Raw genomic sequence first — 13,844 nt, 5'->3', positions numbered from 1 at the left:
GGTCTTTATAGTTTTTCTCCTCTAATGAGGTATTTTTGTTTTTACCCAATTTTTGATCAAGTCTTCTAGTTTAGGTGATAGATAAAAAGAAAAATAGCGGATAAAAAAATACTATAAGGATTTGATCAAAAATTAGGTAAAACTATAAGGATCTAATAAAAAAGGCATGTAAAACGAGGAAGACTTGATAAAGAGAAAAAGAACGATGGCCACTTTGTTTTAAACCAAAAAAAACTCCGGCCACCGAAGGTCCCGCCGGAGTTACTGTTCGGCCACCGGTGACTGGACCCCGACGGCGGCCACCTGAGCGCCGGTGGCCGGACCTCCGACCTCCGGTGGCCGGAACAGTAACTCTGGTAAATATTTATTTTTTAATAAAATAAAAATGGAGGGGTATTATTGTAATCTCACTCTAAAAATTAATATCAGATTGGTCCCTTGGTCCTGCAGTGAGGTTTCAGAAAGTTTTGGGGGCTCTGTGAGATTATTTGTCTTCTGCGGTCCTACAGTGAAATTCTCCCAAAAAAAAAGATAAATCCAGCACTAATGTGAATGAAACATAAAAGGGGTTCAAGTTAGGAGGGTAATACTGGACAGATGAAAAATAATGTCATGGGCAATTTTGTGGCATTTGAAAAATAGTTTCTCTCCCTCCAAAAACATTCACTTTTCCTCCCATTCTCCTAAAAAAAATCCAACCAAACACTACTTAAAGTAAAGATTATGTTAGTTCAGGATAATTTGTTTCACTAATATCGCCATCAAATATAATATTACCTCTAGTCTTTAACATAAGAGCTAGTTTTACATCCAATTTGGTCCTAAATATAATACTCTAATTCGTTTTGTCTCATATTTATTCATTTTTTCTCAAAAAAGTCTTGTAGTAGTTACACATTAAATGTTTCATCAAATGGAAGTTTTAGTTAATAAACGTGATTAGCAAGGATATTTTAAGAAAGACAATACTTATTTATTATAAATGGCTAACTTAATAAATTTTTGTAATCTATTCAAATTACTCAACTAATTCTTATATTAAGAACTGAAGGTAATATAATGGAATGACTTGAGTTTTCAAACACTTTAATGGAGAGGGTAATAATGTCCAAAATGCTTTAATTGCTTTGCTTTAAAGTTTAAATGAGAATCAAATGAATTTTTAAGTAATTTTTATTGACATAATTATTTTTAAGTTTTAATAAGGCAATTAAAAGTAACTTATAAAAAGGATTAAGGTATAAATTTTGTCTCAAAAATTTTCACCTAGAAGTGTTGGATATCTGGATTTTTTTTTTTTGGTTCAATATCCTTTCGAAAGTTTTTAAATATTGTGAAACTTTCGTTTCACCTTGTCATTATCCAGTTTAAGTTTCACTATTAGTTGGCCAAATATACTGAGTTGGCAACTCCATGTGTTATCTATATCACTTTTGTTAAGGTATAAATTTGTCATAGAAGTTTTTACTCATGAAATTTTTTAGGTTCAATATTATCTTGAAAGTTTTTAAATTATAGTAATGTCACCTAAGTCATTATCCAAATTAAGTTTGACCATTAATCCACTAAAAGAGTAAACTACAGTGAAGAAGAAGAAGAACTCGCAGACGGAGGAGGAACTTACATTGGCCAAAAAGTAACAGAGAAGAAGATTGGAGCACCGGATGCAGAACACACTGTGGGACATTATCAAGAACGAGGCCACTGGCAATCCTCCACTGCCATAGCCCAGCAACGAAGAGATAGGCAAGTGGCTCTTCAATTTTATTTCTCTCCGCTGCACAAGATGCTTCCACTTCTTTGATTTTCTCCAATCCTTCAAACAAATGCATTTTTTTGTTAAAAAGGTTTTATTTATAAATCTGACTTGGAAAAAAAAAAGGCAAATGACATATGGACCTAGTAGATTATTATATTTTATTAACTAACAGTCAAACTTAATATGGATAACGGCCGGAAAAAATTGATACAAGTTGGAAGCTTCCAGAGCGATATCGAACTCCAACAAAAACTTTTGAATACCTAGTGTTTTAAGTGAAAACTTTGAAGATAAATTTACATCTTAACCCAAAATAAAAATGACACGAATCACATGCAGATCTGCTAGCTTAGCATATTTGGTTAACTAATAGTCAAACTTAATCTGGATAATGATAAGGACAAATTGCTATGATTTGAAAACTTAGATTGAACTCAAAGCAACTTCCACATAACCAGCACTTTTTTTTTTTTGGAAAATTTCATAGACAAATTTACTCCTTAACACCAGTAAGAATTAGAGGGAGTATTATTCTTAAAAAAAATTAGAGGTAACATTTTGTTCGCTTCATTCTCCACCATGACCTGCATACAAGTGAATGCCACTCCCTCTTATCATAAACTTCTTTTAACTAAATTATGTAGTTTAAAAAATAGTTAAAATTAGTTTAAAATAATAAATAAGTAAAACTTGAACTTTTTTCCCTTCAAATATGTCCATATTTAATAGGGGAATAAATAAGAGAGAAAAATACTAGTAATGAGATAAAAGAAGAAAGAGAGTGTAGTATGAGAAAAAGATAAGAAGAATGAATAGAAAATTAATTATGGAAAAAATTGGTAAAAATACATTTAATGTTTGGACAATTATAAATAGGATCTTACGAAAAAGACAAAATCGATTCAAATTTTAGGACCTTATAAAATGTACGGAAAAAGTAGTTTCAAGAATTGAATGCACAAAGTTGTGGTTAAGAATGATGGATGGGATGACAATATTGCCCTAAAAACATGACCTCAAGTATCATATATAATCTTTTATTATTTCTTGAAGTTACATCAAAACATTTATTTAAAGCAATAAGAAGTCAAGTCAGGCAAATACTAGAATTGTTCACAGTGAAAATCACAAGGCCCAAGCAACTTCCCCCAGTCCCGCGACGCAGGGTTCATGTAACTAAACTACAAGACCAAGCACGGGTTTAAGAAGAAAGGTATTGTTTGATAATGCTTATGTATGTGTTTAGTTTTTTTCTCTAAGAAATTTCACTTGAGTCCCGTAATGTGAATTTAATAAATAAAAGGTCTCAAGAAATTGTGAAACTTCAAATTAGGCTCTCTTTTTTTTGGATACAAAGGAAAAGAAACAAGACAAAAAGACCCCAAGCTATAAGGGCAGTGCTCAAGAGCACCTCGAGAAACTTCGGGTTGAGGATTTGCATACCGCAGCTATTGCTAAGGGCATGTTTTGCAAGGGCGTCCGCCACCTGATTGTGTTCTCTGTCAATAAGCTGCAATGACTCAACGGTCCATTCCCTACTTAGAAGCTCATGTATCTCCAAGATCATTGCATGGTCTCCATACAAGTCATATTCTGATGAGTGGGCAAGTAGTAAGGCTTTAGATGAGTCATTGCGCAGTATGATGCTTCTGAGGCCATTATCCCAGGCCCTCTTTAAGCCCATCACCATAGTCCAATTATAGGTAAACGCCAGTTTGAGCAGATGGTCTTCATGTCTGATAACACCACCGCACACTATTTTCTATAAACAAGGGAGAACGCTCCATTGACTTCTACTATTGCTTTGTACACTCATAGAATCCTTACCTGGCATCTGGTTCTACTCATTCAACTTTACCTGTTGTGGCTTGCTCGAGGTTGTAGTCATGCATCACAGGATTGCTGTGGCCCTTATTAAAATCCCAGAGATGTTTATTGGGGTTTGTTGATGAAGGTTCTCATTCCTCCTCCTCTAGATTAACCAGCAGCATAGAAGGAAAAGATTGTTCCGAGGGCTACACTGTTAGGCCACACTTACGGGTCAAGTTGAAGCGCAACCACTCGTGGAGATTTAGCTCAAAGAATTGGTTCTGGGTATCCTGCCTTATCGTGTTCTGCCAAAACAGTTTGGTATCCCCACAATCTCTTGAGACGTGAAGCTCATCTTTAATCATATTACTCTAACAGATCTCACAGTGACCTGTAGGATGAATGTTTTGTTTCTATTTGAGACTGTTGGTCAAGAGCTGCTCTTGGGTAACCAGCCAAGCAAAGTGCTTGCAGTATTGGGGTATCTTGCTCTTCCAAATAGTCATGAGCTAATAGTTGTTCGTTTTGTGCCATATAAGCCGATTTCAAATTGAATTTGCATGTCTTTGTCCACTTCCATTGAACCGTTGGGTTATTGTTTCTGTCCATCACTTGTTGCACTCCTTCCTGAAGCAAATTCCAGTTCCACTTTATTCCTTGCCAAGCATTAGAGCCTAGCTTTCGTGTGTTAACTGAAGGCAAGAGTTTATCTCCATATCCATATTTACTTCTAATCCCTCTCGTCCATGGAGAATCACGCTCTTTAACAAGTCTCTGTTCTAGCTTTATCATGAACGCTCCGTTTTGCTATTTGATGTGCCTCACACCAAGGCCCCTGGAGCATTTCTCTTTGCACAAGTGCATTTTACAGTGTTCATCTGAGGATCCCCATAGGAAGTTCTTAGCTTGCTTTTCGATAGTCTCACAAGTACTAGTGGGCTTACCATATCTCTTCCTTTAGACTGTTGCACATGGTTCCACATCCCTAGCCCCTTGCCGGAGTTCACTGTCACCATCGTAGAATCACACTGCATTTCAGGCTCTCAACTCCCTCTTTCCTTGTCTTGGCTATTTTAGGATTTTTAGGGCTCACAGGAGTTTTGTTCGAGATCCTGCTTCCAACTGCATGGGTCTCTTTATCATCTCCCCCACTTGTATGGGGATCAGCTGGGCTGTTTAGGGCATCTGACTCTGCCAATCGAAGCATCGGGCAGTTATCCTTGTGGTGTCCATACTTGTTGTAGAGGAAGCAAATTATATGTAGACCTTCATACTCAAGAATTCGCTGTCACCTAAAGATATTAATAGCTAACTTTAGATGTTTCAGTAAATTCCACATTACACAGATTCTCGTGAATTGTCCTCGTTCACTGGTATAGGTTATCATATCAATTTTCAGTGTTTATCCTATTAGCTTACCCATCCATTTTAGGCTTACTATGTTGAAAAACTCCAAGGGGAGCAGAAGAATTCGGATCCACTCTACTATGCATTTCTGTACTTCCACTTCCCACAGGTCAAAATTCGGTCTCCATCGCTAACACTGTCATATATCTCTGCCGACCAGCAATCCAAGGCCCCTCTTGGTAGATATAGTTCATGTCCTCTTCATCCTCAAAGGAGACCACAAAGAATCCATTATCCAGATCTCTAGTAGTAAAAGCCTTCTTAGTCTTCCATATATGTTTGAGGGCGCTCTTCATCGCGCTTAGGGGCATTGTTTTTGCCCATATGTTTAATGATTAGAGATTTTCTCCATGGCTCACACCATAACTTTGTATTCTTTCCCTTGACATCTTGAAGGTAGGACAATCTTCTTCATCCGGGCTTCTGTCACCCTCATCGTCGCTTAGGGCCTGGTTTTGAAAGCTAGAGATAAAATAGCAGTCCAGGCTATCAATGTATCTTTTTCATTCCTCATCGAACACCCTTCTACCTCTGCCATCTACAGAAGTGGATCTAGTCTTTGATCCTATCAGTTTGTCCTTAAAAGTCTAGTCTTTGATCCTATCAGTTTGTCCTTAAAAGTGTCCCCTTTCTCACTCCATTGCCTTCGTTCATTACATCCACCTGTTCTCCCATACCCTGTCTAACCTTTTTTCCGCCGTCGAGGAGCAGCCTCGCCGTCCTCCACTCTGTTTCCACTGTTCGTCACCATAGTGCCACCGCTCATCGTTCACCTACTAAAAGACCCTGATAACTACTTGTGGTCTATCTTTTGTATGCGCTTCAAATCACTCTCTGTAAGTCATAATAATAATATTAAACTGAGAAAGCAAAAGACTAAAACAACTCTAGCTGAAATCAAATCGGTTTGTGTGCTTCTTATTCACCTAATTTTAGTTGTTTGTAGTCTTATTTTCACTGATCAAATGAGAGCTGTTTATTCCCTTTATGTGTTGTTGTCAATTTCCTTATTGTAGTTGTTCGAATGCATATTTTTAATCGTAAAATGGGAGTTGTTGATTTTTTTATATGTTGTTGTTAATTTCCAATTATAGTTATTCAAATACGTATGTATTTTCACTGGTAAGATGAGAGTTGTTAATTCTCTTATGTGTTGTTATTAATTTTCTAATGGACTAAGGTTTGATTTTGCCCTGCAAGTTTTTTCACTGGATGTATAGATATCTAGAAGTTTGGTTGGATTCAATATCATCCAGAAATTATTAAAAATGTAGCGGTATATAATGCTGCCCCTACCTTTTATAAAATGTTAGTTTAATTTTGATTGTCAACTTTAACTGATGTATCAACATGGCACTCGGTACATGCCACCTCATCACTCTATCTCCTCCTATGACCTAACCCTTCCTTTACCATCTCTCTCTTTCTTTTGATGAACCATACCCAGAGTGCACCACTTCAACTAGCTTGGGGATGAGGTGGCCATTCAGACTCCAAACCAGCGATGCAGGCACCGTCGATTGTGGAGGGACTTTTGGCTACCTCCACCGCTATTACTGCCACAAACCCTATAATCACCAATATCTCCTATTGATCTTCTCCAGTACTAGTCCACTGAATGCCAATGCATTTGAGAATTTTCTATCAACGTTAGTCTTGCATATATGTATGATGATGCTAAGTTATTGTTAGTATTTAGTGATAGTAAAGGCATTACAAAAGGAATGATAAAATAAATAAGAGGGATGGAGGGCACAAATTATGTTCCACCATCAAGAGAAAGGTAAGTGTGGGGTGTTTAGTTTTTTTTTTTTTTTTTTTAGTGTAGAATTCTGAAACTTCCACTTTTAGCTTGGACCTCTCTCTTTGGATTTTTTTGGCTTCACTCCCCCTAAGATGGTGAATTTGCTGTGCAATCTGAATTGACCTAAAGCGTTGGAATGGTTAATAAGCCTTGTTTTCTTACAGATTTATATTGATTGAATTTCCATATGGTGATCAATTAATATGAGAACCACATGTCCTATAAATTAATAATATGAATGCAATAAATGCAAAATGCATATAATTATATATCACGATATAAGTATTATAGACCAATTTATTTCTGATGAAACCAATACAAAATTGTTCTCATCCTCAGTACTAGAAAACACTGTGACACGCAGTTTATTCAAGGATTTTTAAGTAAAACTCTCCCCAGAGTACACAGAGTACTAGAACCTTTTGTGATGTGGAGAGCCTGTTACTAAGATACGTGGCCAGAAGCTTAGGCCATTATGGAAATAAAAGCGAACTTGATGCATTATTCTCTGTAGGAAGATATTATTATAGATCTATAGTTTAAATGGTTGAAGATAACAATTAAAAGGATAGACCATACCCACCCAACTTCTCTTCTATTGTTTTGGACAATTTCTTTTCCATCCAAGGGCTAAAATGATTAACCCAATCACCTACTTCACCTTTCCTGAAGAAGACCTTGTTTTCATACCTGTCCAATATTTTTCCAGCCTTGTTCACTTCCAATTCCTTCATCTTCCCAAAGCTACACAGCTCAATGATGTTTTCAATAACACCATTTCCTTCCTCCTCCGAGTCAAATGGGCAATTCAAGAACTCAGCAACTCTTTTCAAGTGGAACTTGATGTCCCCTTTCAAATCTTCATACTTTAAAAACAGAACCTTATCTGGTTTCTCTATACTTTCTCTCCAATAACCCAAGATATTTGTCCAAAATGGACCAAACTCAATGGTTCCCTTTGAATACCTCTCCAATGCTTCTTCCCATGATAATCTGGGCGATGTTGATGGTGCAATTGCATTGCCGAAATACCATAGAGATACGAAATTATCAAATGGGTTACGGCATATATAGATTATCTTGCATTTGGACTTGGAAATTGAATCGAGAATGGAATGGAATGGGAAATGTGTGCCAACAAGTCTTGGTTCAGGCAAGTTGGAGAGATCTGGATTCTGCCTTTTTCCATAAAGGTGAAACTCAAAGTAAGGCACAAGATCATGGGAATTTGAAATGAGTAAAGGATGGTTCTTTTGTGAAGGAGAAAAACGATTGCGATTCACTATGGCAAAAACAAGGGCTTTCAACCAAGTGGTGCCAGATTTTGGCAAGGAAGCTACAATAATATCACTGTCTTTTGCTTGGAACTGCTTTTGAAAAGTGGATATGGCTTGGATTCGAATTGGCCTCAACCAAATGTCTTGGTAGAGATAAATGTAAGGGACACCCCAACCCTTCTCTCTGGGAAGAGAAAGAAGAAGGTCCTTGCATTCTTGGCTACAATTTTCATATTCTTCATCTTCAGCTTCCTTCTCAAGCTGAACATTTGATTGCTTGTCTGTTGCAGCCATGGCGGGAACACTGATGATATATAGTTTACAAGTAGTAAAAGGCATATGATATAAGAACTTGGGTCTCATATTTCCTTCATTTATACCATCACTTAAACTGATTCTTGAAACTATTTGAAATCAATACCATTTCCAATCGCAGAAATAAGGAGCATCTGTCTATTTCTTGAAAATAAACGTTGCGTATGGAAGCAGAATCGTTCACTTGTTGTGGCACGAAACCATTAAAAGCTTCTGAATTATATTCCATTAGAGGACGCATTTGACAACGTAGATAAACAAAAGTTGTCATATATATTAGGAATATATAGTCTTATTTTAATTAGGTTAATTAATTCGCATCTCACAATTCTTTCGTTTAATGGGTATATATAGATCAATCATTGAGTCCAAAAAAAAAAAAAAAGATCAATCATCAACGTCAAGGTATTTCACTATTTCCTTTATTAATCGTTCCATACCTTTAAAACTACGTTCGAGGCTTCTCAATATTTTCTCCCTATCAATTTCCAAGTCCAATGTTTATTTGTGGTTTCGATCTTTTTTTAGTAATAGAAGTTGACACCAATACATATGAAAATGACTGAGTTGATGCAACTTGTTTCCATTTCTTATTTTCTATTTCTTTATTTTTTTTTTGTGTAGAGATTTTTTTTAGATGAGTACGCCAAAACAAAAACAGAAGCAAAGATGTCCATCTCAACCGTTAAATTGAAATGAAATTTTGAGGATCAGAATTTATATTTTATAAAATATTTTTATTACTATTTTAAATATCATGGTTAGAATTTAGTAGTTTAATTTTATTTATTTACTTTTTTGAAAAAACTAACATTTTATTAATAATTTTATAAAATATGAAATTAAAATATTTTAAATTTTAAATAATCTAAGGATTGGAATGAAAAGTGGATGAAGATAGAGGGGGATTATGTGTACAAGTCCAGTGTTGATGAGGCATTAAGATGATTATGTATGAATGACTAGGACGCGCAAAATGGTGTGAATTACTTGAACGGCTTGTTTTCTTTTTCCGTTTCCTTGATTTACTCCCGCAACTTGTTTCCTTTTCTATTTCAGTGATACACACACGTAGAGTTAATATAATTTTTAGTTTTTTAATAGACAAAAATAGTCCATTTTTTATTAAATTCTTATATGACTATGTTTTAAATAAAAAGAAATTTGAGGGACTAAAATCTATGATTTGAAATTTGAAATATTTAAATCAAAATGAAAACAAAATTAAACGACTGAAAATTATATTTACTCATGCATATATGTATTTTTCTGGTGTGGTAGAAACAAAGAGAAAATTTTTTGTCATTAATACATGTTACCTTATTAAATTTTTTATATGAATGTACAATTTTATTTTTAAATTATTAATTTGTGTTGTAGATTTTTATTTTCTTAGACTCCTCATTAAAGTATATACTGAATAGCAATACAGGTATAATATAAAAAAGCCAAGGCCCAAACAACGCAAAACCTGACTCCAAATATAACATTTGGGGGGGGGGGGAGCACCGACCAAAGTAAAGCCTTGCCTAGATTGGAATATTGGAATCATTTTGAATCATGATTCTTTCAATCAAAGGTGAGCATATTTGTGTCATCAGAAAAATATATATATGCGAGAATGTTTGAATTGGTAAAAGAGAAAAAAAGGAAAAAATGTGACTATGTTTGAACTATTTAACTCAACTGACACTTAGTGTTTCTTTAAGGGAGTGTTTAGATGAAACTAAACTATGGTTTGAAGAATAGCTTTTGAAGAATAGATTCTGGAAAAAATAAATTTTGTGAAGAATAGATTTTGTAAAAAAATGATTCTGAGAAGTGAGAATGTTTGGATAGTTGTTATCAAAAGCACTTTTTATATGTACAAATTATTAAAAAAAAGCATATATTATTATGATAATTACATAAAACATAGATTGTATGATATCTTTTAATTTGAAGGAATAAAATTGTTAATAATATATTTTTTACCAACATAATTAATAATACATAAGATAATGTAATTAATAAATAATTAATATGTGTATATTTATTTATAAGATATAAGATTAAATATGTTTATAAAAAATTAATTAAGGGGTGTTAAAGTCATATTATTGTTGAGATTTACTCTAATAGGCACAATCATACTCTCCAATTTGAGCTAGAAGCAGAATGGATTCACTTCTCCCGAAACCATGGTTTTGACCCAAACCATGGTTTCAATAATTTGTGTCTATTTGGGTGATTTTTTTTCTCAAACCATAGTTTGAGTCTCCAAACCATGATTTGGCCTGCTATCCAAACAGGCCCCAAGTCCTGTTTAAGTATGAAGTTGTGCATAGCTGTCAATAAGGGTCAAGGGCTAACATTTGAAGGGCTAAGGCCTAAAAAAAGTCGGCCTTTTAAAGTCTCCATACTCTAAAATTATCATATTATTAAAATTTGGTCCTCAGACATATAGGCTCGGGGCCTAAAAGTACAGGTCTTTTTATGTTATTTTTTAAAAATTTAAATTTTTTTCAATTATTTTAAAATAAAAACATAAAACAATAAAACATCTAAATTTGTTTATTCAAATTATAAAATTAGTAAAATAAGCTAATGATGTATAGAGAAAAACATTAAACACTAATGAATTATTATCCAAACTAAAAAAGAATAAAATACGGAAAGCAGAAAAATAAAAACTAAGTAACTAAAGATTAACAACATCAACATGATTATTATCTTCATCTTCATCACCATTATTAATATCAACAATATTTGATTGTTCTTCACTAAATGCGTCTCTTCTTCAATGATAAAAATATCAAGGTTTTTGTTTTCATCACTTTTATCTAAAATAAAACTATATCATAGTTACGAGTATAAATGAGAGTCTAAACATTTATTAGAATAAGAGAATTTTTATACTTTGCTAAAACATGTGAACTGATGATAAATGAAGATTCACTGGCTATTTTAGTGATTAAAATGCTAAGAAGATCAATTGTCATCCTTAAAAGAATTGAAAATTAGTTTTAATTGTCCTTCCACCACTTCAAGACATGTAATTGTTTTCCATTATATGGATTAAATATTAGTTCTTCTAAATAATTTTCTAATTCAGACTTATTCATAAAAGACTAATCTATAATTATATAGATATCTTGATAATTAAAAAAATAGGTGGGCTTAAAAAGGCTAACCCTTGGTCTTAATAGACTGGCCTTTTTATTTTAAGCCCTAAAGAGCTAATATTTTTAAGCCTAATTTTTTTTCAGTATTCTAAAATACAAGCTGAACTTTTTACTTAAAAAGACTTAAACCAGCTGGCCTAATAGGCTCGGCCATTTTGATGGCTTCTATGAATGCGCACTTTTTCAAAGTGAAGGATGGCCAAAAAAAAAAAAGGTTTTGAATATTTTTCTCGGACATAAAGAAAACATTTCTTGGATCAAAATGACGATGGCATATACTAAGTAGAATCAAATTAAAAATATACCTCCTCTAGCCTCAAATATAACGGTTAGCTAGATATTTTATTTATTATATTTATTATTTTTCTCAAAACTAATTTACTTAACTTTTTTTTGGTTAACGATCTACTTAACTTATAAACTAATATAATGTAATCAATGTTGTATGATGATATTTTGGAGAGTCATATCAAATTTGTTATAATTAACTAATTTATTTAGCTTATTTATTCTGTTCAAATTAATTAAGTAACTCTTTTATTATGAGAGTAAATGGAGTACAACTAGTAAATAAGAATGTGCTCCTAGATATTTTTGTAGACACTAGAAAGTTAATTTTGAATCGATAAGAGTTGATCTAGTTGGTAAAGAGTCAATTTATAACCCACAAGATCCTGAGTTTAAATTCTATTGCCGATGTAAGCACTTTGGTGGTAGGCGATTTATAAGCATCTCTGTAAGTGTTCTATGTGTCTAAAAGTATGTCCTCACCCTGATAAGTTCCCAGAACCCAACTCACCAAAACTTTTTTTTTCAAAAAAAAAAAAGAGAAAGAAAGAAAGTGAATTTTGAAATTTTGCCTCACTAATTTAATATTTTAAACCCATTAAAATCAAATGCAAATAAATAGTTAGATTTAAGGAATTTTTTTCTAATTGATACCTTAGCAAGTAAACTTTAAGGTTTAATGTAAATTATGGTGTAAGAAATTTGGTCCCATCTTAGTTTTGATCCATCAAATTTTAAAGTTTTAATTCCCAGAATGTAATCCGTTTTAAAGTGTTACTCCCTAGAGAGGTGTGACAGCATTAAAATTTGCTAAGTAAATGGCATGAAAGTGATGGTGTTGACTCATCAAATAGCAACTAGCTAGATTTTATGTGGATAGCAAAAAAAAAAAAAGAACATGTCCTTATAACACAATGGAAAGAACAAGGGAAATGAGTTCTCAAGACACAGTATTGTGAACAACTCCTCAAACAAATAACGAAGAGTTGCTACCAATTTAATTAATGGTCGATTCATGCCACCTCATAAAATGTTAGTTTAATTTTGACCGTCAACTTTAACTGATGCGCCCCCATGGCATTCAGTACATGTCACCTTGTCACCCTATCTCCACCTAACCCTTCCTTTCCCATTTAGTGCATTTTAAGGAACAAAAAATCAGATCAAACACTAAATTGATTGAAGTAGTAGTTTAGTGGATAATATGTTAGACTGGGATCAAGTCGAGATCAAACCGGCCATATTAAAATAATATAATTTAATTGAAAATAAAAAAAATACAATAACATTAATAATAACTAATAACAAAGAAAAGGAGATAAGTTCTCAAATAAACAACTCCTTAAACAAATAATGAGGAAAAAAAGGAAGCTAAAAAACTGTGTTTTGAGGACTTGTTCTTTTTTTTTAACCCTCTATTATCCACATAAGATCCAATTTAATGTTATTTAGTGAGTCCACATCACCATTTTAATACTGTATATGATATTTCAGCAAATTTTAACACTATTACATTTGCAGCGACTAACATTTTAAGACGAATTAAATTCTAAAAGCTAAAACCAAGAGTTTGAAATTTGAGGGACAAAAATCAAAACATATATAAATTTTAGAGACCAAAAATTATATTAACCCAAACTTTAATCAGGATTTTGAGCTCACTAAACTCAAACTCTCGCATAATTCAATTTAAAAATATTTTATTATATCTTTAACATTTTAGTTTAGGGGGTTTGATAATTCAGGACCAAATAATGAAATTAATTTCAGTTTTTGACTTTAAAATTCTAAAATTTCAATAAAGAACCAAAGGTTATTAAGTAATTTGGTTTTTTTCCGGCAACAAGGTTATTGAGTAATTTGAGACTAATATTTCACAACTCATCACTGATATTCCAAAATCTGGTATTCAAAGATTGATATTTGAGACTTCTGTTAAAATTTGACGCTAATATTTTAAATAGAGAACCAAAAGTCATTAAATAATTGACTCCAGTATATCAAAATCTATGATGCATTGA

At 33.2% G+C, this 13,844-nt stretch overlaps 1 protein-coding gene across 1 annotated transcript; it reads right to left on the bottom strand.

The window, feature by feature from the left end:
* Window positions 1-7,339: 7,339 nt before the first annotated feature.
* LOC114759108 (cytosolic sulfotransferase 15-like) lies at window positions 7,340-8,350 on the bottom strand. The gene has a single exon (XM_028948202.1). The coding sequence runs from the start codon at window positions 8,348-8,350 to the stop codon at window positions 7,340-7,342; it is 1,011 nt and encodes a 336-aa protein (XP_028804035.1).
* Window positions 8,351-13,844: the final 5,494 nt, after the last annotated feature.

The sequence above is a fragment of the Neltuma alba genome, unplaced genomic scaffold (assembly GCF_004799145.2).
Source record: "Neltuma alba isolate B1F8T4 unplaced genomic scaffold, ASM479914v2 tig00001562_pilon, whole genome shotgun sequence".
Classification (NCBI taxonomy): Eukaryota; Viridiplantae; Streptophyta; class Magnoliopsida; order Fabales; family Fabaceae; genus Neltuma; species Neltuma alba.
Note: the sequence above shows the minus strand (reverse complement) of the source record. Positions and strands in the feature narration are given on the sequence as shown.